At 55.9% G+C, this 25,540-nt stretch overlaps 9 protein-coding genes across 9 annotated transcripts; 3 read left to right on the top strand and 6 right to left on the bottom strand.

Moving 5' to 3' along the window:
- Nucleotides 1-725: 725 nt before the first annotated feature.
- Nucleotides 726-2,693, bottom strand: G647_08587 (uncharacterized protein; the record flags this gene model as incomplete). The annotated part of the gene is made up of 1 exon (XM_008732896.1): nt 726-2,693. One exon carries the CDS (start codon nt 2,691-2,693, stop codon nt 726-728), a length of 1,968 nt encoding a protein of 655 aa, XP_008731118.1.
- Nucleotides 2,694-3,822: 1,129 nt separating this feature from the next.
- G647_08586 (uncharacterized protein) lies at nt 3,823-4,674 on the bottom strand (the record flags this gene model as incomplete). Its single annotated transcript, XM_008732895.1, has 1 exon — nt 3,823-4,674. One exon carries the CDS (start codon nt 4,672-4,674, stop codon nt 3,823-3,825), a length of 852 nt encoding a protein of 283 aa, XP_008731117.1.
- Nucleotides 4,675-6,307: 1,633 nt separating this feature from the next.
- Nucleotides 6,308-7,407, bottom strand: G647_08585 (uncharacterized protein; the record flags this gene model as incomplete). Its single annotated transcript, XM_008732894.1, has 2 exons — nt 6,308-7,310; nt 7,388-7,407. The coding sequence occupies 2 exons, from the start codon at nt 7,405-7,407 to the stop codon at nt 6,308-6,310; spliced, it is 1,023 nt and encodes a 340-aa protein (XP_008731116.1).
- Nucleotides 7,408-7,913: 506 nt separating this feature from the next.
- On the top strand, nt 7,914-8,825 carry G647_08584 (uncharacterized protein; the record flags this gene model as incomplete). The annotated part of the gene is made up of 1 exon (XM_008732893.1): nt 7,914-8,825. The coding sequence occupies one exon, from the start codon at nt 7,914-7,916 to the stop codon at nt 8,823-8,825; it is 912 nt and encodes a 303-aa protein (XP_008731115.1).
- Nucleotides 8,826-12,044: 3,219 nt separating this feature from the next.
- On the top strand, nt 12,045-13,007 carry G647_08583 (uncharacterized protein; the record flags this gene model as incomplete). Its single annotated transcript, XM_008732892.1, has 1 exon — nt 12,045-13,007. One exon carries the CDS (start codon nt 12,045-12,047, stop codon nt 13,005-13,007), a length of 963 nt encoding a protein of 320 aa, XP_008731114.1.
- A 1,712-nt stretch (nt 13,008-14,719) lies between these two features.
- Nucleotides 14,720-16,146, bottom strand: G647_08582 (uncharacterized protein; the record flags this gene model as incomplete). The annotated part of the gene is made up of 3 exons (XM_008732891.1): nt 14,720-15,250; nt 15,339-15,562; nt 15,639-16,146. 3 exons carry the CDS (start codon nt 16,144-16,146, stop codon nt 14,720-14,722), a joined length of 1,263 nt encoding a protein of 420 aa, XP_008731113.1.
- Nucleotides 16,147-17,215: 1,069 nt separating this feature from the next.
- G647_08581 (uncharacterized protein) lies at nt 17,216-18,487 on the bottom strand (the record flags this gene model as incomplete). The annotated part of the gene is made up of 1 exon (XM_008732890.1): nt 17,216-18,487. One exon carries the CDS (start codon nt 18,485-18,487, stop codon nt 17,216-17,218), a length of 1,272 nt encoding a protein of 423 aa, XP_008731112.1.
- Nucleotides 18,488-19,029: 542 nt separating this feature from the next.
- Nucleotides 19,030-22,556, top strand: G647_08580 (uncharacterized protein; the record flags this gene model as incomplete). The annotated part of the gene is made up of 2 exons (XM_008732889.1): nt 19,030-21,032; nt 21,095-22,556. 2 exons carry the CDS (start codon nt 19,030-19,032, stop codon nt 22,554-22,556), a joined length of 3,465 nt encoding a protein of 1,154 aa, XP_008731111.1.
- Nucleotides 22,557-23,346: 790 nt separating this feature from the next.
- Nucleotides 23,347-24,716, bottom strand: G647_08579 (uncharacterized protein; the record flags this gene model as incomplete). The annotated part of the gene is made up of 2 exons (XM_008732888.1): nt 23,347-23,391; nt 23,451-24,716. 2 exons carry the CDS (start codon nt 24,714-24,716, stop codon nt 23,347-23,349), a joined length of 1,311 nt encoding a protein of 436 aa, XP_008731110.1.
- Nucleotides 24,717-25,540: the final 824 nt, after the last annotated feature.

Genomic DNA, 25,540 nt, shown 5'->3' with positions numbered 1-25,540 from the left:
AGACGTGAGCCAGGCAGGTCGGTATGTGACTGACACAGTCTGGGAGGATCGTGATGGGGTGTGAGAAGTCTGTCTGACTTGGCTGTGCGCGCAGCTACTGTCGTCGTATCATCCTGTTGCGTCTCGTTTTGTCGTGGTGTTGAAATTGACAAGACAAGGGCTTGAGTGATATGATACGACTTGGGCGACAATACGATGCGATCGATCGTGACCAAGTTGAACTTGAGAGAAGAAGGTGAGTGAGACTGAGACTGAGACTGAGACTGAGAGTGACAGGGAGGGGACGAGATCGAGAGAAGAAAAAAGAAGCCGCCAGCAAACATTGTGCGATCGTCACCGCCATTGTTCTGTCGGACCCGGACCTGGACCTTCCTCTTCGCATTGTCGTCCCTCGTCGTGGATCTCATTGTGTATTGCTAAGGTACTCAGAGTGATCAAGCAGCTGGAAAGGGATGGCTCTGCGCCCTGGCAGCGGTGCGAATGGCAAAGGGCAAGTGACGAAGGGTGTAGACCTGGGTGGAATAGAACGTAGAGGCATGACAAGGCTAGATGGGGATTTGCTCCTGCTCCTGCAGTATTGTCCTTTACTTTACCAGCAGCAGCTCTGTCGTCATTGTATTGTCGTTATGTGTCACCACATATTCTATCTATTGATTTATGCACAGCTGAGTCTCAGTTCAGCAAGTCGTTCGGCGCTCCTTCTCAAGGCCTTGTCCAACACTCTATCATATATTCAACATGCTGAGTTGCCTCCTCATCGGGCTGGCAGCATGGTCACCGTCCTCACTAGGGCCGATGCCACTGTCAGTGCCTCCCAGCGGGCTCGCATCAATGTCGATATCCCATTTGTCCTCCACATGGTCGCTGTCGTCATCGTCGCCATCGTCCCAGCCCTTCTGCACTGCTCCTCTAACGTTCCATCTCAAAGCTCGCTGAACGCTCTCAACCCATTCATTCGTACCGGTCATCACGGTGGGGAATGGATACTGGGACGCTTCCAAGGTCACAAAATCCCCCTGCTTCAGCTCGATGCGTCCCTTGCCGTCAAAGGAACAATAGGCCGACGACCGAGATTTGTGGGGCACTGCGATGCGCAGGGCCAACGTGTCGGAAAGAACCATCGGACGGAAAGACAGAGTGTGTGGACATATCGGCGTCAGCAGAATGGCAGGGATGGACGGGTGTATCAGAGACCCCCCAGCCGACAGGGAATAAGCCGTCGACCCCGTCGGCGTGGAAAATATACACCCGTCGGCCTGTACGACGGTGAGGAGCTCGTCGTCACCGTAGAGCTCCAGGTTGGACACATAGGCAGACGGCCCACGGTCGATGACGAGCTCATTGAGGACTTCGAATTGCTCGCCCTCCTCCACAGCCCCTTTCGCCGCACCGGGAGAGCGATCAGCTCTCCAGACAGTGCAGGTAAATCGCATGCGGAGGTTGACACGCATGCCCGCGTCACCCATGACCCGGTCCAGATGCTCTTTGTACTTGCCGAACTCAAAGTTGGTCAGAAAGCCCAAGCTCCCCAAAGAGAAGGACAGGACGGGTGGGACAACGCGCTGGAACAACCAAGACGTGAACAAGACGGTCCCATCGCCTCCCAGTGTGAGCACGAGGTCGAATTTCTCCGGCGATGACCAGCACAAATCCGGAGTCCAGTACTTCAGCATTTTCTGGAAGCGCGGCTCCTTGGCCAACAGTCCCGCCGCGTCGAAGCGCTTGGAGTGCCGCAGCTTCGCATCGACATAGACGTTGACGCCAAGCTCGCTGCCATATCGGGGTGTCGAGAGCAACCACTCGGCCAGGTCGCGTGTCAGGTAGACAAGACTGTTGTCGCGGGCCTTGGTAACGATCATAACATTACGCACCGCCCGCTTCAGCGGCTTGCGCTGCAGCAGCTTGGAGACTTCCCGCACGCCAGTAGCAGTCTGCATCAGTCTCGAGTGCGAGTAGTCGTCGTCGGCCACCTCCTCCAACACTCTCTGAATGTCGGCCACTCCGTCAAATCTCTGGTGGAAGAAGCACGGCGACCGGAGGAAACTGGTCGACGTGGGTGAATATGCGGCCGACAGGATCCCGGGCTGCAAGCCCGCAAATGTAGCCGTCAGCGATGACGGTGAAGAGCAGCCTGTCTGCTGCTCTGCTTCTACATCTGCAATGGCCGATTTCAACGCATTCGTGGCCAAGGGGGCCGTGTTGGGCCCTGCACTTGGCCGACGTGAGACCAGCGCCTTCATGATGGTTTGTCGGGGTATATCTATCGATTTTGTATTCTTGCGGTGCGCCAGGTACGACTTGGGCAACAAAAGAGGTTTCGGTACAGGCACGGTCGGATGGTGAGCAATGTAGGAGTTCCTTAACGACTCGCTGACCGGGGTGAGGGCGCCGCTGGGATCCTTATCGCTTACAGAGCCAGGCGCTGGCTGGTCGAGGTCGCGCGTCGCGTGCGTCTGGCTGCCGCCGTCTATGGGGTCTAAATGCTGGGCATACTGGCGGAGGATAGACTCCCCGATGGATGGCTTCGAGGAGGAAGTGGCCATGCCATGGGGAGGAAGAAGATCTGAGTTATGGACGGGAGATGGTGCGGGAAGGCTGCTAATGCCAGTGGACTCGAAGAAGGGGGTGGTGGGTGAGGGTGAGGTGGAGCGGTTGTGGGCGTCGCAGTCGCTGATTGTGGAAGATGTGGTCATGGTGAGTCTGCGAAGAATGCGGGAGATAGGTAGATGGGAACAACCCGAGCCGGCGGGTGTGGATCTACTGAGCGTTGGACGATCCGCCCGTTGTCCTGGGGGCACCCAGTCCACTGTTTGTGATGCCGAGGGGAGAAGCCGTGACTCGAGGGTGTACTATGTAAGCGGACCAATCTTCGGCACAGTCAGAGCGCCGATGGATGGCTGAAGGTGACAGACAGGCTTTCCAGAAGCGTCCGAGTATGCGGAAACACGGAGTTAGGTCCAGCCCAAAGCGCGCCTTGCAAGACGGAGAAAGTAGAGAAAAGACGGCTGACGGGAACGAGGAACCGAGGTTTGCACCGTGCCCAGCACTGGATTAGTTATGCAAAAACCCGCCGTGAGAAAGAAGAATGACCCGATGGCTCTCCGGGAGCGACCGTTCAAAGAAGAAGGGGAAAGAGGTGACTGAGCGGGATGGGTGATAGCTGCTGCTGACAATTGCTTGCATACTGTCCATGTGGACATAGGTACCTCGCCCCGAGTATTTGTATCTTGGCGGCATCAGGAGAGCTAACTCCCAACATGCTCGGTGATAGATCACATTCTCGCCCCGGCGCTGGTCCGGCGTATCTGGGAGCTGAGACAGGCACGTGGGGATCTGCGCTGGGCGTTGAGACGCCACAGATAGCCGGCGCGAGAACCCCCGTGTCGCCCCGATCCTCCAGGGGGCTTGGGGGGGCGCGAGTGCTAAGTACCCAGTACCTGCTTATCCCGCCTATCAGGCCCCCCTGAAACCTCCAACACCGCAGCATCGAGCCTACTCGTCCGAGGTGAGAAAGGGCCTGCTATAAACAGGCGGTGCTGGGGGGCTCCTGGTGAGCCGCTAGCCGGGCGAGGCTCTCGAGGGCCTCACTCGCCTCTCGCCTCTCGCCCGCTCTCCACTTCCTTCACCTCACCACTGTTTGGTGCCAGTCAGCTAGCCGCCCACTCGGGTGACTTTGTTGGTGACTTGTTGGTGACTTGTTTCATGATTCACACACTGGCCAAACTTGCGGCACCACAGGCACCCAGACAGGTGGGTTTTGGTTCTGTACTGGCCAGACTTGCAGTGGGCTTTAGTTTGTACTGGCTCAACTTGCAGTCGGCTTTAGTCCTGTCGCCAGCTCTCGTCCTTAATCACACGGGCTACCATGGCTTTCCTCATCACGTCCAGCACGGAGACGACCACGTCGTGGTCGGTTCCGTTCATGGCAACATCTCCGTTGGGAAGTTTGTATGCATCCGTGGCTACTTCGCTTGCATCGCGTGCATTGGTCTTGTTGTTGTTGTTGGCGCGCCGACCCTGGCCGACCACTGCCAAACGAGCGGCGTGTTCTGCTCGTTTGAGGTGATCCATGCCGAACCGGCCCTCGCTCTCCATCAACAGCGTTTTGCCATCCTGGGTAAAGGCAAAGACGTGCAAGCTGGAACTGTTCTGTCGTTGGACAACGTCCGGGTTGACGACTATCTGCCCATCACGACTCAGTCCAATGACTGCCGCCCCCGCGATGGTCCTCATCTGCACGCCTGCGTCAAGACACGCGAGCATGGCGGCGTTGAGGGCCGACGCGAGCATGTCGAGATACGTCTCACCTTGGCCACCGCCTTTGACCCCACCAGGGAGACTCTCGTCCGTCTCGACCGAGACTATCTGAAGGGTGACCTGGAGCATGGTCCGGGGAGTCTCCTCGCCCAGCACGAGGGCCTGCAGAGTGCGTTTGATGAGATCTTCGACGTGCCGTTCCTTGACCATGCCTACGCCGTTGTGCGGTCGGAGGTTGACCTCGACAAAGGTGGATTCGGGTAGTTCATCGGATCGATAGGGTACTTCGACCGGGTAGTTGACGCCGGCGACTATTTTGTAGCTGTGATGCGGAGCGCTGTACGTCGCCGACCCGTCTGCATTGTTCAGGGAATGCAACGTGGCTTGCGGGGCATTCACCATGAGTGGAGAAGCCATGAGAGATATGGGCGAGGCGGTGGACGGGAGAGATGGCGGTGGGTTGGTGAATGGTACGAGGGCGCGAGGAAGATTTGTTTAGCGGCACGAAGCTGCCAAGGAAAGTGGCGCGAGGCTGTGAATATGGAGAGAGGAGAGGGCGTTGGAGGGATAATGCTAGATGTGAGGTGAGGCGAGGTATTCGAGTACGGAGTACAGTAGTCAACTAAGGTATGGGCAATGGATAGTCGAATTGATGCAAGATTGACACTTGGTGACAAAAACGAAGTACCCTTGGGATGGATGTCTCGAGGTGAGGTATTCCGAGTACTCAACCAAGGTACGGAGTATGGGCAATGGAGAGTCAGATTGATGCCGAAAATGGCCCCGAGTGATAGAAACGGAGTACCATTGGATATTGCTGAATGTCTCCAGTGAGAGAAATATTACGGATACTCAGCTACAGTACCATGTACGGACAATAGAGAGTCGAGATTGATGCAAGAGTGTCGCCGAGTGACAGGAACGAAATACCCTTGGATATTGTGGAAGGGTTGCGGGTGAGGGATTCCGCGAGTACTCAACTAACATATTCGCATGTCAAGGACAGGTTCACAGCGTCTGGGAATCGTCCACAAAGGCTGAATATCCGATCCCTTTATGCTGGATCATTGAACCTCTTACTCGTGGCTTGAATGCTGGTTACCTAGGTATGAACCCGGGGCACGCGATTCATGACAGGGCAACCTAGCTGAAGTGATCCACGCATTGACACTCAGTGATAGATACGAGTACTTGCGATACTACTACTGCATGCCCCACGAGGTGAAGTATCCATGTACTCAGTACTGCGTACTCGTACTGTGCAGTCTGTTCATGTCCCACAACGATCGTCAGCGATCGAAGGGCTCCGAAGGACTTTGAACAGGCATGATATGCTGAAGTGGCCGTCCTTGCCAGAATGAGCATCATGGTTGCCGATGGTACTTTGTATCGATGGCGTCAAAAGAGTGCAATGTTGCATGGTAAGCTCGGTCACTCGGTGAAGGTCGTGCCTCCGGTGGTGATACCGCGTCGGTCGCGTCTTTGACAACGGGTCCAACGTCCGCACAGCCCCTGTCAACGGTATTCGTTTGATATGCCAAAGATGTCTAGACCCTCATCGTCGCTGGTCATCAATGGAGGTCGAATACGAATGGCATGGACGACAACGAAGACGAGACCGACCTGTTCGATACTAATAAGTCAGACTGTCGAAGCCATAGTTTCTAGTGCAGCTAGCAGGTTGACTTTCCTGGCTGAAGTGCCCGGATAATTCGCACAACCCCTACTGTGTACAGTTGATGGCAATAGCACTCGAGATTAGGCAGTCGATATCAGATATCACGACGGGGACACTGATTTCCACTAACACAGCTCCTGTAATCGAGTCTGCTGTGATGGGTGCGAACTGTCCTTCACGCCTTCACATCCACGTCCACATCCACATCCATCCCAGCTTAATGACGCCGATCAACTCGACGGCAATTAAGTACTCTCGTTAATAACAAGCAGTGCAGCTGAATGGCGTCCTTGAAACAGCAACCGCCGGGTATCAACACCACATTGGTAATATTCCCCCTATAACTGCTACGCTACGCTCCGCAGCGCAGGATCAATCAGGTAATGCTCTCATCACACCTTCAAAAGCCACCAGCGCCATCGCGTTCGCCGGAAAGGCCCTCAGAAAACAAGGCACAAACCCCCGCCAGTACCCTCTCCAGCCCGATTCCCGATACACAGCCTGGGCCGCATCCTTCCAGCGTCTAAACCGCGGTGTTCCGTCGTTAAGGCCTCCACCCAACGGATCCGTCATGATGCGCTGCTTGACCACATCCGACGGATAAGATGTGACCCAGAAGACCTGGGCCGACAGGCCACCGGCCCAGAAGTTGATGACCGGCGTGGAAAGGGAGGTGTTCGTCTTAAACCACGTCGTCAGCAGATCGTAGGATCCCCACCAGAAGAAGAAAAAGGAGCGGAAGATGAGCGTGGAGAAGAGGCCGTGGAACAGGCCACGCACGCCATGGTGGCGGAGGATCTTCCTCGTGCAGTCGATGGGACCACTGTACAGTCGATCCTTCTTCTTCGCCGCGTACTGGATCTGTAGCCTGGCCTTGACGTGTTCCACGGGCGCGGCGATGAACGAGACGGTCGACCCAGCCATCATGCCCGCGATCCCGTGGCCGAGCGCCGGCAACTTTTCGTGCGCCAGGTCATCGGCGGTCCTGCCCGGGCGAAACGCCGGGTTCGAGAAGATGTTCTCGTGGAGTAGCCTCCGGTAGACCGTCAAGCTCCCCAGCATGACCGAGTCCATGGCCATCCATCCGAGTAGAGGCGGCGTGGCGCCCTTGTATATCCCCGTGAGTCCTTCTTTTCGGAGCGTCTGCAGCAAACAGTCCAGCGGACCTTTGAACTGTGATTGCTGCGACGTCTGCAGCCGGACCTTGATGGTGTCAAAGGGATGGCCGACGGAGAGCTTTGCAATGCCGGAGAAGACCCCGGCGACGAATCCCTTGTAGTGGCTCACAATGGCTCTTGTCCTGCCCTCTTCGCTGGAGACCTGGTTGGCGCCATGCCCGGGGCTGGTGAGGCTCACATCGTGTGGCTCTTGAGGCCTGGCGCAGGTACAGTATCGGTAAGCCTGTGTGTGCACGAGAAAGGGAGACGCCCTCATGTGAACCATTCTCCTTACCTGCTCAACGGCGCGGACATGCTTGGGACGCTGCATGCGGCTCTTTTGCCCACAGCTACCGACTCAACGCTGGCGCCTGCACGGGCACAACCATCCTTGAAGCGACACGGCCGATATGCCTCTCAGAAGAACACACCTAAGCGGGGAGGAGAGCTTGCTGATAATGTTCCTCCGGTGCTGTGCAGTGACTGGGACGCTTCCCGGGGACGGTCTAGGCTCCCCGGCTGATGCTTTCTCACGGAGATGAAGGTGGTGACGTCGGCGATGCCTTGTCGGGATCGGAATTTCCTAGGCGCTGCCTCCATTGTGCGCTTAGTTAAAAGCGGCCGCCTAAGCTTCTGTATCTATCTGCGGCCGTGGCCGCCAACAGATCTGCACCATGTAGAGGGGCAATTCTGGCGTGATTGAGCTTCTGGCTCTTCGGCCGTATGAGTATTTGTATATCTTGTGTTGCACATCCCTGACATTGGCCTTCCCAAGCAGAAGCAGCGGGCGAGTTGCACGCTGCCTTGCCAACGGCGCAGTGATGGAGGGGCCAAAGGTGTGGACCACGCTCATCACCAACACCAAGTACCTCTCCGGGCTCCTTACGCTCGACTACTCCCTGAAGAAACACGGCTCGAGATACCCTCTCGTTGCCTTGTACACGGATACCTTCCCCCCCGAAGGCCTCGAGGCCCTCAAGAGCCGGAACATCCCCGCGAAACACATTCCTTACCTTTTGCCCTCCATCCCCAAGGAGTACACCAACGACCCGCGCTTCTATGACTGCTGGAGCAAACTGACCCCGTTCAGTCTGACCGAATATGACCGAGTGGTGCAGCTAGACAGTGATATGTTGGTGCTGAAGAACATGGACGAGCTGATGGAACTCGAGCTGGACCCGCCTGAGATGAACGGGGAAGGAAACCGGGTATACGCAGCCAGCCATGCCTGTGCCTGCAATCCCTTGAATAAGCCACACTATCCGAAGCATTGGATACCGGAAAACTGTGGCTTTACCACCCAGCACAATACTCCAGACGACGCCCAGATCCATGGGCCCTCCCCAACCGCGGGCATAGGGTGTCCAAACGGCGGGCTTGTTGTCTGCAACCCGAGCAAGGGCATCTATGATAAGATCTTGGAAGCAATGAAAAACGGAGACATTACCTCCAACTATGACTTTGCCGACCAGAGCCTGCTGGGAGACCAGTTCTATGGTCGGTGGGTGGGACTGCCGTACATATACAATGCCTTGAAGACCTTGAGGTGGAAAGGCGTCCATGATGCCATCTGGCGGGATGATCAGGTCAAGAACGTCCATTACATCTTGAGTCCGAAACCGTGGGATGAGAAGTATGAGGAGATTCAAGACGAAGCGCACAGGTGGTGGCATCCCGTCAACAACGAGAGGTTGGCCCACGAGAAGGCAAATGCCATAGATGATGGGTTCTGATGTTGAAGCTCGACGTCGATGTACAAGCCCGGCCATACTGCTGCGAGGTAGATTGGTGACCATCCATAGACGAACACATAGATTAGACGCTGATACCAGGCTGCCGCCAAGCGCCACCAATTGCTGTTTGCCGTTGTGCGGCAGTATCGCAGCCCGGATCCCTTACCGTGAGGACCGCCAGCGTGATAAAATGACCGTCCCAGCGTACCCGAGGAGAGCTGAGCATCTGGCCAAGCGAAAGCTGTCGACAGGAGCTTGAGCAGCGGATGACGGTCGAACCTAGTCGTGACGTAGCACTTGCATTGCTGTCCTTGAAGACGACGTGGAGACAGACGTCGATCAACACTGGATGGACACCATTGCAGTTGACACGAGAAATCTTCGGGCAGCGCAGAGTACCACCGCGCGACTCCTGCTCTAAGCCAAGGAATGCCTGATTTCGAAGAGAGCCGGGCACGCGAAACAGGAGAGGCTCGTGCCGGTCGGGACAAGGACCAGCGTAGAGGCAGCAAGGCTGAGAGCTCTGCTGATTTCCCTGGGCAGCTGGGAACGGTGTTTCGTGCTTCATCGACCAATGAGCGAGACCAAAATGGCTGACATCGGAATGTGCGGTAACTCAGGTTTCTTCAGTTGTGTCGGCAGGCCCAACGCCGCCAAGGGAGACGGACTTGGATGGGAGCGTCGTAGAACATGCCGAACAGGACACGCAGGAGACGAAGCCGAAGAAGCTGGAGACGCCACGGTCCTGCATTCTACTCGGCTGCACCCGACCCAACGAGTGCACACGAGGCTGGCGAGGGTGCAGGAAAGGCCGTGAAAGGCCTGACACAAGGCTTGCCTCGACCTTCGGGACGACAGCCAACATGCTGTCTCTGGTGAACTCAGATCCACGAGGCAGGGACACTAACGGCGAGGCGAGCGACCAACCGACGAATGATGGGAGCGAGGACCGGCTCGGCTTGGCTCGAGACTCGGACTGAGACTGAGACCTGTGCTCCGGATTGGTCGAGGGAAGCTGGCTTCGGAACCAGGCCAGCAGGGGACTTGCTTGGGAGGTGGATGACGGTGTGACGACGTGTGTCGTCTATCAGACCATCTCGAGCATACACAGTACTCCGTACTCCGGAAGCGGAGGCACTATCGATATTGACGGGCGCTGTCAGTGTGCGCGAGGAGAATGGTCTCTCCAGTGAGAGGTCGTCCGTAGGTACGACGAAACAGCATCAGATTCTGCCGCATGGACTTGTTGCCACTTTCCACCACTCACGCACGCCACCAGGCTTGCACTTGGCTAGAGGGCACACGACAACATCTCCTCTGCACGCTCGCCGCATTCACCGACCGAGTCAGGGAACTAGAGGGGTTTCTGTTGCTTTCTGGCTGCGAACATGAGTTCGAAGAGAATGCAGCGCAGCGCACTCATCTGACCCAAGCGTTTCGTTCTCATCTGCAGCTACAGTAGGCCGGCTTTTCCTGGATCCTACCCAACCATGGGAATTGTGACCACATAATCATTTCCCAGTGGCTGCACGAGACGGTGGTTCTCGAAAACTTCCCGCCTGATCCGTGGGATTTCTCCTTCTCCTCTATGTGTTGCCGCTGGCTGGAACATTTCCATTCCGGTGCCGACTCGTCTTCAGCACCGATTTGAGGATTCACAGGAGACTTCTTCCACCGACTGGCTGGAAATGAGGGTTAGCCTCGCAGAAGGGTGGGAGAAGGAAGAGAAGCGTCAGGCTGCTGAGCGACCGTCGACTTCCACTGCGCCCTTTACCTCCACCTAGATGCGTCCACGAACGTCGAGCTCACGGCCACTGGGTCGAGGGCCGCGTGCATCTGCAGATTCAGTCTCGAGTGACATGTTGTTCAGGACGGCAGACGTCGTGAATCCAGCGGCCCAGCCGCAATCAGGAGGAGCTCACTGGCCACAGAAAGGCACTGTCAGCGTTTTGACCGACTCCCATGCCAATGGCTCTGTGCAACGTGGTATGCCGCAGAGATGACAGCACCGGCGCTCCAGGCGCAGCAGAACTGCTCGGAACGGGCTCTTGCCACTGGGTTTCACCGTCTGCACGCACTCCCATTCGAAGCCCCAGATCAGCATCACCGCCCAATGTCAGCGACCGGTGACGGTGGGGCGCAGGCTAGCTCGTCGCCATCAGCCAGAGTGGTGAGAGCTGCAGTTGCGGTGGAAAGAGGGAAAAGAATGGCAGAGGCTGCGCCAGTCACAGCGGCCCGCGAGCGACTGGCCTGTGACAGTGCGGGAATTTAGGCCCGCGGGCCAGTCACAGGCCATGCTTAGCCGACCGCCTCGCCCCTGCTGGATCGGGCGCTGAGGGCCGCGCTTCCGTCACACCAGGGTGCCTGCATTGGCTGTCACGCCAGGCCTAACCCGCCGAAGATAGGCACCAAAAGGCAGGTGTGAAGCCCGTCGCATGCAGCTTGGGCGCCCGGCGTTGCAGAAGCCAGCGAGACATGGCGCCCACAGCTTGGAGCCCCATGCAACTGTGCCCGCTTTCCGCCTGCGCACGCCGAATCCTGACTCTTGAGGCGAGATGGAGCGCCGTCTGCATGATGCAGCGGACTGGCTACCCAGTAAGTCCTTCATGTTCCTGCTGTGAAAGAGACGCTGGGCCGCCTTCGTCTGCTCTGGTCTCTCTCGCTCTCGCGGGCAAAACAGTCCCAGTTCGCCATCACCACACTGCGTTTTCCCGCTCATCACATCTGCTCTGCTCGTTTCCATCGCAGCTGGTCAGACTCTTTTCACCTGATCCTGTTTCCGCTTGACCTCGTCCTTTTCTCCTTCTTCTTAGGATCCTTTCCTTGCTCCGACGTGAGACAGCAGCTGTCGTCCATGACGTGCAATAACACACAGTAGCAAATCGAGCCAAGTCTCCAATGTATCTCGACGTCACCCTCACCACTGTGGAAGACCTGCTGCGTGACCTCTGTGTGCTTTGAGTCGCGCAATTTGCAGTGTACACCAGGAAGTCGAGTCTAGACGCTTGCACAACATCTCACCGCTTTGTCTGTGCCTGGATTCTTTTTCCCGTTCCTGATTTTGTGAAGCGGAATTCTTGCACCACCTCGGGCTGAGCGACCGGGACATAAAGATTTCCTGGGCTCCTCGCCACGCAACACAGGCACAGGTGTTGGGCGGTGCCTCACTCAAGAGCACATCTTGGACCTTGAATCTTGCGCACTCGGTCAACCACAGCCATGTGCGTACGGACAAAGACATCGTACGGGTGCGGATGCGAATACAAAACAGACGCCGAATGCCATTCTTCGCGCTGCCAGGGGCTTGAGCGATACCACTATCCCAAGAGCGGCGACTGCAAAGCCTGCAAAGAGGCCGGTGGGGCGCTGACGCGAGGGCGAGATGGCAAGGGTCGTTATGGGCAAGAAATCGGCCGGCGCGCTCTATCTCGACAGGAAGACGTCGACCCTCCAATCGATCCAGTTCCGGAGGTGGCCGAGGCCGGCAACGGTATCAGTCCCTGGGCGCCCCCATTAGCTCGAGAGAAGGAGTGGGTCAGTCATTCCAGGAAAAAGGCAGACGACAGCTGGCTGGAGGAGCACGCAGAACGGAACCTGGACCTGCAAAGCATCCGAGAGTCGCTACCGTCTTACCCTCCATCGGAACGCGATCATGCTCCAGCCGGTCATTCTCCACACCGGCGACCAGCGCGAATCTACGTCCACGAGGATGATTTGCCTGATGACCGCGAGCACAGCCGCTATCACCGCCGGTACCGACGAGAGGAGACGGGGAGAAGCCTTCCTGTCGAGATTCGCAGCTGGAGTGCCGAGGACGATCGCCCCAGTCACGATGGGCTCTACCGTCGACGAAGACAAGATAGTCAGGAGAGCTTCGACAGTATGCCCAGTTCCCGCTCTTCCACCCGCAAGTACAAACCGGCTCCCTCCAGCTACGTGGCTCACGACCATGTGGAGATTCATGACTCTGGATATGGCTCCTACGGGTCTCGGGCCTCAGACAGCTACGGAAGAGCCAAGACCGAGCCCTTTCACTACACATCCTCGCCAGCACCGCGTTACATGGGTATCGAGCCACCTTCACCGCAGCCATACGGCGGCTACCACACCGGCTATGGGGTCACTCCTGTCAACGTCGTCACTCGCGCGCCCTCTTATGGGTACAGTTCAAGAAGATACTGATCAGCGCCTATGAATTCCTTCTTTGTCCGGCAGCAAGGCGTTCCAGGTAGGCCCAACCTACGATAGCGCGGGCCCAGGGCACTGCATCGTTCCAGCGACCACGCGACCTTACAAGTCAACGCGCATCCTTCCAAGGCCCCTACTTCTTTGAAACGGATACGCACTTGAATATTTTGCAAGCTTGTTCCAGTCAAGACTCTTACTACAGTAACGCAGATGGTCAACAGGAAGCCATCGACGAGACAAGCCATTTACGATGATGATTGTGGGAGTTGGAGATTTCTGGAGAAAGGCTATGATGACGGGCAGTACTTTCATGTATGATGATACAGGTGCAACAACATCCACGAAGTGAATGGTTACAGGCGGTATGACCACTTCATGGGCTTCAGGCTAGAGGGAGCTCTCGGGAGTCGGACAGGGGAGGGGCCAGGAAGGGTCGGGCAGTGTTGCGGTTGGGGTCAGCGGTAGGAGGCTACAGTCAGTGCTTCTTCATCGGTCTGGGAGAGGTACTTTCTGTCTGTACTTTACAGATACTGGACCCGGAGCTCGTCTACCCTGCGGCGCAGCAACGCAACCTCAGCTCGTTGTTGTTCGGTTGCCCCACGGTGAAGACAACTCCGGCGTCTAGAGTATTGATCAGCGCAAGTCGATTTCAACCCATTCAGAACGATCCCGTTATCGAGTGATGTCTCTTTCATTACACGCTCCCTTTGTCAGTCTTACTTGGCGACAGAAGAAGGCCCCCAAAACCTGTCCGCAGCTTCGCTAAGCCAATGATTCCGTACCTAGGTAGCCTCGATGCCTTTACGTGCCGCCATTGGCACCGAAGTCATCGCCCTCCTCGCCTCCTCGCCGAAACGCCCCTTTTCATCAAGCGCCGTCATGTCGTATCCCCAAGTTCAATGAATCGGCCTACCGCTGCGGCAGACGATGTAATTATACTCCTCGGTCGGGAGCGATAGCGCCAGCTCAATGAAGGACCGGCAGGTGTGGCTGCTGGTGTATCCTGTTGTGTCAGGTAAGGTTCCATTGACTGGATCGACGACGCCTCCGAGCACGAAAGGATGAGTCCCATTGATTGGCCCAACGACACCTCAGAGCGAAATAAAGGGTGAGCATGGGTTACTGTACTCGCGCGACGTTCTAGGAGCCTGCATTGTGTGTGTGATCTCCTGTATGTACCGAGCATCTAGAATCCTCGTGCCGTGCCAATGCAGTGGCATGGTGATGGAGATCATGCATGCGAAGGTCTTGATTTCGGTTCGTTACATAATTCCTCCGTAGACAGTACATATCTGACAATAGGCATTGGACCTAAGTCGCGAGGAATCTAAGGGGCTGATTACGAGGAAGCTGGCTTGTAGTTACAGTAGTACATACTGTAATGGATTCGTGTTGACTACCTAGTACCTACCTACGGGAGCCACCTCGAGCAGTCGGTCGACCGATTACATCGCAGCATGCATCTTTGCCTAACGGTACTTTCTCCGATTCGATTAGAAAAGACCTCTCCCCTTTGAAATGCAGGGGTGGATAGTGCATAGCTCATAGGTCTTAACTCGCGTCAGCTCCCATTCACAGGACACGGCATTGACCGACCGACTGCCTCGACAAAGAACCCATAATTATGTGACAAGACCGCATCAGACGCCAGCAAGTCATATCAGTGCGCAGGGCGGACATTTGCTGAACAAGCTCTTGTGCAGCCTCTAGCAGAACTCCTTCTCCATGACAACAACGGCCTGCTTCTCGCTTCCACACAACGTATTCGCATCACTGTCACTGTCATGCACGCCCTCAGGATCGACGTGAGCACCCCGGTTCTTCCGCTTCCGCGCCACCGCCAACTGGGCAGCGATCTTCTCCGTCAACATCTTCTTCGCCTTCTCCACCTTCTCGCTCCTGTCTTTGCCTTCCTTTTCGAACTTCTTGGCCCAATCGATCTTCTTGCCGTTCTTGTCTACGTCGCCGTGCGGAACGTATTCAGTGGACTTTCCCATGCTCAAGACGTCGCCGACCTTGATGATTCCCGAGCCGACGCCCTTGATCGCCAGGCCGACGGATGAGACTGCAAAGGACGCGGTGCGGAGAGGGAGTTTGGCCACGCGCACGGTGCGGCTTTCGCGGATCTGCACAGACGGCATGCGAGGCAGAGATTTGATGTCGCCTGCTTGAAGGGATTGCACCCAGTCCCACGTGTACTGCGAGGTAGGGCCGCGGTATTGAAAGTAGAAATTGCCCTACCGTCCCCACATGGATCAGCTTGTCAGGTACGTACGAGAAAGACAAAGGGGCGACTCAGCTAGCGGGGAAGGACCGACGACTTACCGTGCCAGACTTGTCCGCCACAGTCCAATGCAGGCGCTGCGTGCCGGGAACCAAGACGGGCTTGGATGTGATGACCACGCCGAACTGGATTTTTGCATCCTTGGCATGTTTCTTGATGTCGCCCAGCGGACAGTACTCGTAGTCAGGGTAGTGTTTCTGGTCGGTGACTTGGAGTTTGACCTGCGTGAGGAGGTAGATGTGCTCGGTGGGTGGGATGGCCGTGACTGCGATCGGATGTCAGTTTAATGGGCCCTGTCCGAGGGGGAATCGAGGAAACGATGAACAACGAAAGTAACTCACACAACCACTTGTACACCTGCTCGGCGACCTGCTTGTGTGTCAAGTCTGCGACGCACAACTCCAGATGATGGGGTCCCCATTTCTTCATTTCACGCTCCTTGGTGCCCTCTTCCATGTAGAGATTCACGCTGGCAAAGGTACGTCCTGACTTCGCGGCATGCTCACGGATCTTCTTGGCTGCTTCCATCTTCTCTCCATTCTCACAGTCCAGGCGGTTCAACTTGTCGACGATCAAGAACGCTTTCTTGCTGATATGGCGTGCGGTTTTGGACTTGTCGAGATGGTGGAGAAGAGTGTCCATGGAGGAGAGGTCGCTGGAGTTGAAGAAGTTGGCAGACATGCCGCTGTAATGGAACTGAGCGGCGTCGATCATGTCCTGGACATTGTTTGCATGGCCATTTTTGCCCATTGGGTCGGTGATGTAGATCCATGGTTGCTCGGGGAAGGGAGGGCATGCTGTGAACATGTTGTCGAAGGCGTCTTCATCGGACTTTGATTTCTTCCACATTTTGACGGGTGCTGTGACTGATGAGTTCCGTGGTGAGTTCTATATGAGTGTCTTGGGTACCACTTATGGGGTTGGGGAGGGCGTCTAACACGTTTGAGAGTAGAGAGCAAAGAAAACTACAGGTTGATCAAACGAGGTCTTGGATCAGACAGATGATCCAGAGGTGCCTGAAGGAGGTGAAGGCAGACTCAAGCTGAGCCTGGTGACAGCTGCAACTGCTTCGGCCCGATGTCACATTGACGAGGGAAGTGAAGGTGAAGGCGGAGTGATGGAGGGGTGAGGAGTCTCTGAAGTCTATACGAGGATTGCTGTGAGAGCGCCTTGAGGAGGGGTAGACCTAGGTTAGAAGTCAAACTCTCAATTGTGCATTACAGGACAAGCAAGGCTGAAATGTTGATGGGTGGCTGACGGTGTCCCGAAGTTGTCAGATGCTCGTGTCTCTCGTTAGATAACATGTATGGGGCACCTTTTCCAAGTTTCAATGGTCACTGCTCTACGTGCTTGCGTCCGATGCTTTGTTAGCCTAAGGCTGAGGTTGGTGTGAAGCTGACCGTGACCTCACTGTGAGGCTTGTCAGGCTGATTTGATTTTGTGACAGGAAGGTCAGTGCTTTCTTTTGCCCCTCACATTGATTGACCAGTCCACAAAAGGCTGTGTTCACGTCCAGCTTTAAAGCCGTTGTTTGCTCCAATGACCATCCGCCGTGCATCGTCAGTGTCGTGGTGGTGGGCTTAGGAATCCTGTGTGCTATCTCTTGTGGTACTGCAAAGCTAACATCAGGCTGGAAACCGGTCAAGCTGCAGCCCGCACACCAATCCAAGCTCGAGTCGAGCTCAGAGCTTGAGCTGTTAGCCTACCGGGTGCTGACCGTCGGCCCCACAACTGCCTATATCTCTGATTCGTGGATTTGCTCTCCTCACATGTGCATGTCCGTGGCCGTGCAGACGCAAGGCAGCGACTCTCCAGTCGCCCAGCTTTGGAGGGCGAAAGATAACTTTCCGCGCCTTGCCCAGCCAGGCTGAGTGACTCGAAATCAAGATAGGCGACGCCGCCACCTGCCGGGCGCTCCTCAGTCAAACGGTATTGGCCGTAAAGCGCCCGACGTGCCCATGCGTTTTCGCATCTCTTCTCCTGCTGCCACTGTACTAGGCACCTTGATGCCACAGCAGTCGCCCCAGTAGTCGGGTTCGTGACCGTACTCCTTCACATGCTGCATTCGTTCCGCCTGCGCCCGAAGCGTCTCTGGATCTAGTTGGCCCATGTCTTCAGTGCCCGCGATCAGGCCGCCAAACAAGAAATGTTGCATGATAGGTAGTTTGCCGAGGACTTCCTTGGTGAACATCTTCCGCATGCCATCTTCCACCTTTTGCCAGCTCTTTGCGCCCGAAATGTCGTCCAGCATTGGGCTGTGCCAGCGGAGTCCCTTGACGGTTTTGACACTATCCACCCATCGGACTTGGTTCAGGTAGATGTACTTGTCGCCTTCTTCCTCCAGCACGACGTTGTTGTGGATGGACTTGGGCGTTATGTAAGGGTGCCCGATCAGCTGGCTGGCTCCGAAGAAGAATGGTAGAAATTGATAGTCGTCGAGGCCCCACACACCGTGACTGCCGGCTGGCTCGAGATAGTAGGCGCTTTGAATCTTCCGCATAAGGTTGAGGTAGCGCACGAATGTATGCAACACAAGCGCCGGGAAGTCTTCTCTTTCGATCTGCTTGAGCTGATAGAGACATAGTAACCACATCATGAAGTTCAGCTCGTGACCTGATCCGTAGTCGAGCCGTTCCTCTGAGCCGAAGCAGTTGATCAGATAGACAGAGACTTCCTGTACGGCGGCCTCGTTGTTTATGCCCAGCACTTCCACGTGTATCCTATCCACATCTCTGACAATGGCCTTGTGCAGGCTGCGGAAGACCGGATTGCCGAATCGTGATCCCGTGTCGAGCGGAGGGTACCGTTGCAGGAGAGACTCAATGACGTCGAGGACGGCGTCAATGCGTTGGATCCTGGCTGACAGACGCTGTGAGTCGAGGGAGGAGATGGCTCGACCGCGCACGCAGTCGGCCAATGTGAAAATCCATGCTTGTATCAAAGAGTACGCAGGCGAGGCTAGGAATCTCTTGTGGTCGGCCGGAGACAGAATGCGCTTGACCGGAGTCGTGAAACGGATGGATTCGAGTGCTGGAGGAGCAGGTAATGGAGGTGTCTCAGGCGCTGGTTCCGTTGGCGCTGATAATTGAAGCGACCTTCTTTGCGTTCTCGGGACTAGCTTCGGTATCGAGTACGCTTTTGTTCCGTTTTGGAGCCCAGCGCCGGGGGCAGTAGCCTCTGAAGAACTCATTCGAGGTGAAAGGCCACCTAGGTACGCTGATATGTTCTGTGGAAGATGTTCTTGTTGTTGGAATCGTTACAAAGCCACCCTGCGCATAGACAGTGCGGAGGCCGGGCGAGTTCAGAAATCCAGGTCGGAGCCTGCCGGTGGTGGCGGTACAGTACGAATAGGGAAAGCCATTCGCGGAAGCAACTGTTCCGACGTGACCCCTCACGGAGTAATTGTTCCGACGCGACCCACCACCGGAACAATTACTCCGACAGCGACCATTCCTCTTCCGCAAAGGGGACTCGTCTACCTTCGTTCCTGTTTGTACTTTACACTGCTCCCCAGCAGGAGAGGTTTGTTGAATCAAGGTTTCAAGATCTTGCTGTCTGCCCCCTCTGAAAGGTCCGATTGCTCTGGCTCACCATGAGCCTTGAACCGTATCCGACAGCAGTTTACCGCTAAGGCCGTGCTTGACCACCCCACGTCTTGGTTCTCAAACTACAACAAGCAGATTGCCTTCTGTGGGAATGCAGTTGACGAACACGGGCACGGAGGGGCTTGCCATGGAGCGGACTAACGAGCTCCTGTCTCAACCTACCCAATCCTCTCCAGAATGGTGTAACCAGAAAATCTTCCAGAAGAACCGGCTAGCCTCCCGCTCGTACTTCATACCAGACACTTCTATCTGTCTGAATGGGCAATGGATGTTCGCCTACTCTTCCAGTCCGCAGGAAGCACCTGACGGCCATGTGATCAGCACGCAGCCCACCACGGGGTCTGGAAAGGGGAATGATAACTGGGCGGTTATAGACGTCCCAGGACACTGGCAACTCCAAGGGTATGGCAGACCTCATTATACGAACGTGGTATATCCGTTTCCTGTTTGTCCACCGCACGTACCCACGGAGAATCCAACAGGGACCTACCACCGCGGCTTCACGTTACCCCCGGCCTGGGAGAAGTCGAGCCAGATCAGGCTAAGGTTCGACGGCGTGGACAGCGCATTTTACTTGTGGTTGAATGGTACACAGATTGGGTACTCCCAAGGGAGCAGGAATCCTGCTGAATTCGACGTCACCAAATTCGTGCTTCGGGACAAGCCAAACTACGTTGCGGTCCAGGTGCTTCAATGGTGTTCAGGAAGCTATATCGAAGATCAAGACCAATGGTGGCTTTCGGGTATTTTTCGCGACGTGCATCTTATTGCGTTTCCAGGTCGCGCGCGAATTGACGATTTCTTCGTCCGAACGCTCTTGGACGACACTTACAAGAATGCGGATCTGGGTATCGATCTTGATCTCACACTCATTGACGGGGCTTTGATATCCTTTGAGCTGAAGGACCACGAAGGCAATGTTGTTCACGGGGATGAAGGCATCGAAGTTGCGGCTAAGACCACCAGATATGCTCACTCAATCAAGGTCCATAATCCGCACAAGTGGACGGCGGAGACGCCCAATCTGTACCACCTGGAGATCTCCTTGCAAGATCGTGAGAGTGTCCTGCTCCAGAGTATCCGGCACCGCGTCGGCTTCCGCACTGTTGAGCTTAAGGACGGAAACATCTGCGTGAACGGCAAGCGAATACTGTTTCGAGGGTCGAACCGTCACGACAACCACCCGCACCTCGGACGCGCCGTGTCAATCGACTGGGTCCGGCGTGACCTCCAAAAAATGAAAGCACACAACATTAATGCGGTGCGATGCTCGCACTATCCCTCCCATCCCAGTCTACCAGGTCTCTGCGATGAATTGGGCCTCTGGGTAGTTGACGAGGCTGATCTCGAGTGCCATGGGTTTAACGCCGCCGCCGCTGCTAACCTCAATCTCGAAGGCTTGACCTACGACGCGAAGGTGGCTAGAACATCTAAGGACGCCGCCAGTTACACATCTGACAACCCAGACTGGGAATCTGCCTACCTCGACCGGATGCATCAGCTCGTCGAGCGAGACAAGAACCATGCAAGCGTCATCATCTGGTCCCTCGGGAACGAGGCCTTCTACGGCCGCAATCACGCTGCAATGTCAAAGTGGGCAAAGCAGCGAGATCCAGGCCGGCTAGTACACTATGAACCGGACGCTCAAGGTCACACCACAGACATGATCTCCCACATGTATACATCTCCAGCAGAGTTGAAGAAAGAAGCCGAAGCCGAAGGCGACAAGTTTACGAAACCGATCATCCTCTGTGAATATGCTCATGCCATGGGGAACGGGCCAGGCCTCCTGCAGACGTACCAAGACTTGTTCCGTACCCACAGGCGTCTTCAAGGCGGTTTCATCTGGGAATGGGCCAACCATGGTCTGTGGAAGGAAGACCCTGATGGCAAGAAATACTATGCCTACGGAGGGGATTTCGGTGATGTCCCTAATGATGGAACGTTCGTCATGGACGGACTCTGTCATAGTGATCACACGCCCACGCGAGGTCTGATCGAATTGAAAAAGGTGTTTGAGCCCATCACAGCGAGGCTTGACGGACACCAGCTCGTCCTGCAAAACCATTACAATTTCGTTGGGCTGGAACACGTCAAGGCAGAATTTAATGTCCACAGCCTTGGACAAGAGTACGTTTCCTTTCGAGCCGTGCCTGATGCAACTGCAGCTCCACTAACAGGCTTACAACCAGGTCTCGAATACTTTCAGCCGGTGAGCTAATCCTCCCTTCGATCGGGCCAGGCCAGGAAGGCAGGGTACAGTTACCGGGAGAAGAGGTTCTCAAGTTCAAGAACACCAACAACGACGTGGACAGCGATGACAACGAGTGCTGGTTACTGGTCACGTTCCGCCAGAAGGAAGATAAGCCGTGGGCCAGAGCCGGCCATACAATCGCATGGCACCAAACGCAGCTGTCAACACTACGCACGAGTAAGCCCGCCCAGCACCAAACTCCAGACACGGCAGCCAACTCGGCATCACTCTCGCTCACCCATGCGACAACTCGACTGGCCTATACCATCACCACTCCATCCACGACGATAACGTTCGACCGCACCAGGGGCTATATCTCCTCCTTCACACACGACCACCACCCTCTCCTAGTCGACACACGCGTTGCAAGCCACAATCCGGCCTCTCCATCTCCGCTCTTCACCTTGGACTTCTGGCGGGCCCCCACGGACAACGATGCGGCATGGCAGACGGGCCAGTGGAAACACTACGGATTGCACCTGATGACGAGCCGGTTGAAAAGCATAGTTGCACACGCGGCCGATTCGAATTCAACATCAACATCTGCAGATAACATGCCGACCGAAGCCACGACGATAACAATCCGCGCCGAACATGTCCTCGCACCACCCAGTCTAGCCTGGCACTTTGACACCACCACAACCTACACAATCCACACAGCGCCGTTACGATCCCCATCATCCAGCAACAACAACAACAACAAGAAGAAGAACGTGTCCAACCCACAGGTTGTCATGAAGATCCACACCCATCTCCGTCCTCACGGTACATTCCCACCCAATCTCCCTCGAATAGGATACAACATCCAGCTCTCCCCCGCCTATACTCACGTCAAATGGTTCGGTCGCGGTCCCCTCGAGAGCTACAATGACAAATACCTCTCCCAGCGCGTGGGCATCTGGTCTAGCAGTATCGCCGACATGCAACAGCGGTACGACGTGCCCCAGGAGAACGGAAATCGGAACGACGTGCGATGGTGCTGTGTTTCGGCTTCCCAGCCCAGTAGTCCCGACGCGGATGTCGACCCGACTGGTGCCGGTGCTTGTAGCGCAGAACAGGGAGAGAATGCGGACCCAGGTGGCCATCCCGTCGCAAGCCACGTGGATGTGATTTCGAGAACGCCTGTGCCGGTCCTACGAGCAAGCTACACGCCCAGCCCAGACGCAACAGACCGTCCGCACATGCAGTTCTCGACTCAGCTGTACGATGCGTTCACCGTCGAAACGGCAGCTCATCCATGCGATTTGCTCGAGAGCGGGAAACGTAGACAGGGTGCCCTGTGGAGGGTTGATGCTGACGTGGCGGGCGTGGGCACCGCAGCATGTGGTCCCGGCACTGAGGAAAAAGACCAAGTCCTGACTCGAGAGAGGGAGTGGACTTTGACGTTGGAGGTGTTGTGAGTGTATGCGTGAAGGCGTAAAGACGTGGAGGCGTGGAGGCATGAAGTCAGTCAGAAAGTCAGGAGGTTTGACGCGAGCGGCGACGGTGGACGGAGTAGGAGGTGCGAAGGCCAGGAGGCGGAGACGTGCGAACGAAGATACTAGCAGTCATACGAATAGACGTATCAGTAGACACACACACACACACATACACACCTAAGTGTTCATGCGCCGCTGGTGAACCAGGATAGATCTGTCTTCTCACGCCGGGCATGACGAGACCAATCAAACAAAACCAAGGCAAGAAAGTTGTGTGATTGCGCTGTTCAGCAATGATGATCTGAGTATACTCCGGACTGTACGGCGATATTTTCCCGGATTGATAGAGCAGAATGATAGATAGTGGACGACGTGCTCCCACGGGTATGTATGACACGACAAGAACCAGATCACCTCCATTTAATAACCAATCCCTGGACGACCAGTATAATATCGCAAATAACAAATCTGGTGTGATCCAACATGTTCGGATAAGGATGAGATGTCTTGGTTCTGTCGAGGTCCTATTTGAGATATAACAGCAGCGAGCACCTTCGTCCCTTTCAACTGTCTTCACTATCCAAGTCGTACCTGACCACACAAATCGAGAAACACATCGTCCACCGCCACAGGGGCTCAGATTCCACCATGCCCCCCCAGCCTCTTAACGAATACAATGCACAAGGAAAACCAGACGTCAACGCCGGCTTGATGGTATGCGACGAGAAAGCAATGAGATCGTAACATGTACAGGTATTGTGTCAGTGATCATCTAGTTCGAGATGACATAGGTTGCAGTACCGGAGATGATAGATACCTAGGGCAATAGATTAGCATCAGGATCAGACAGCAGCCGGAAACAGACGTGATACGTACAGTGCATCCTTGGGAGTTGCATCCAGTGGCGCCGCAATATTGGCCGTTGGAGTATTTGCAAGATCCGGACAAATTGCCCTTCAGCTCCACAGTGCCTTGATATTGCGCGTTCGTCGTGGGAGAGTTCTGGAAGATGGACAACCAGGTGATGCCGCCCTTGGCACCGACGCCGAAGTTTATGGGGGCGTAGTTGCCGACGTTTCCACCAGGCGATCCCCACTGGCAACCCACAGCAGCAGAAGTACCGATGGGATTCAGGTAGTACTGAGCGGACGTGGACTGTCCTTGCCATTGGTAGTACGAGCCAGCATCCGGGACCGTCAATTGCTCAGTCTCACCGGGCTGAAGTTCGACAGGAATAGTCTCGGATTCAGTGCCAGGGTAGTCGGTTCGGCAAATGGCGACCACGGAGTTGGCGCTGTTGGTTGCTTGCACACCACCAACACCTGGGATGCAAAGGTTGGTCGAAAGGCCAGGGTTGGTCAAGCGGAGCTTACCACCAGTGCATTGGAGACCACCAACGGATTGGCCTGTCGCACCCTGGGTCGAGGGCCACTGCGACTTTTGGTAGCCGGGAGGGCAAGCATACGAGCACATCATCCCTTCACTGCAAGACTCGCCGGAGATGCCGGTCACAATGTGGTTGACAAATCCACCTGCGATGGTAACTGCTTGCAGACCCGACCATCCGGCCATGCCCAGGTAGTCGAGCGATACAGCACCATACTGCGACGGGAAGGTGGCACAATCAAGTTCTCCGTCAGGGAACGGTGCGTCAACACCGGAGCCGCCAGACGAGTACGACGGAGTGGAGGAAGATTGAGCAGAACCCCAGTCAGAGGCGGACTCGCTTGGGCTAGACCAAGCAGTCGTAGTTGCAGATTGGTAGAATTCGGCCGCCGCTGCGGACGAGGCCACAGCAACTGTGGTGGTGCTGGTGCTCGATGCCGTACTCGACTCTGTCCAGGTCGACGTGGGGGCAGCCCAGGAGCTGCTGGCGGGCGAAGTCTGAGAGCAGACACCTGGGTCCTGACCATCCACAAACTTCAATTCATTGTCCTGCAGCCCTTCGCACACCTCTTCGGCAGTGATCTCCTTTCCATTGAGCATGTACACGTAGTCGGTTGGGCCCGGCGCCCAGGCGGTCTTGGTGACATCGCGCTCGTTCAGTTTGTGCTCGTGGAAGCGTCGGTGCTTGTGGACATGAGGTTGGGCAAGAACCGCGGTGGCGGTGACTGCCGTCAAGGCAACCGAAGTGAATCTCATATTGACGGTGATTGCGAGTGTCGTGGCGATGGTCGTGCGGCAGTCTCTCAAAGACTGGCAGTCAGCCGGATGTCAAGGAGTGTATAAGTTAGGTGACGCTGAAGAATACGAGGCTCGTCGAGTCTGTGAAGCACGGCCAGCGCGTTAGTCTCTCTTCTTGCCTCTCAGGTCTGTAAGGGGACGAGTTTCCCAGTCAAAGAGGGGGACAAAGCAAGGGAGTGGGAGGCCGTTCGCAGGGTCAGGTGGGCGTACAAAGCCAGAGACTCATATGATCAGTGCTGGAATGCTGGGACGCGGAGGCTCGAGTGCTCGCTCTCAAGGGAGGAGGTTGGCGCGACGGGTTACTGAAAGGAGTGAACGAGAGAAAAGTCTCTCTGGTAAAGAACGTGGAAGCCAAAACAGGGCAAGAGAGAGGCAGGGTAGATAGAGAGGTGAAGCGAAGTGAAATGCAGCGTCCGGTCAGTTCTGCAACGGGATGAAATGGTTATGCAGGATTGAAAGGGAAACGGAAAGGAGAGACGACGAGGCAGCTTTCTGGGCGCCAGGCACTCGGCCGCTGGGCATGGGGCTGGTTGGGCGGGCCATTCTTTGTGCCCCCGTAGGCTTAGCTTTCAGGAACAGGCCTAGCCTGGAGCGTCCCCCTGCCCCATAACTGGCCCGCGCTGCACCACAAAGAAATTGCGGCTCCACAAGCGGCGCCTTCGATCTGCCGCTAACAAGCTGCTTGACCCAAGTTGTTTGTCTACGATTGCGAGCTCCGCTGTCATTGGTTCTGCCTCTGCTCGAACAAACGAGTCTGAGGACAAAGCGACGGCCATCACGCT

Source organism: Cladophialophora carrionii, assembly GCF_000365165.1.
Source record: "Cladophialophora carrionii CBS 160.54 unplaced genomic scaffold supercont1.7, whole genome shotgun sequence".
NCBI lineage: Eukaryota > Fungi > Ascomycota > Eurotiomycetes > Chaetothyriales > Herpotrichiellaceae > Cladophialophora > Cladophialophora carrionii.
Note: the sequence above shows the minus strand (reverse complement) of the source record. Positions and strands in the feature narration are given on the sequence as shown.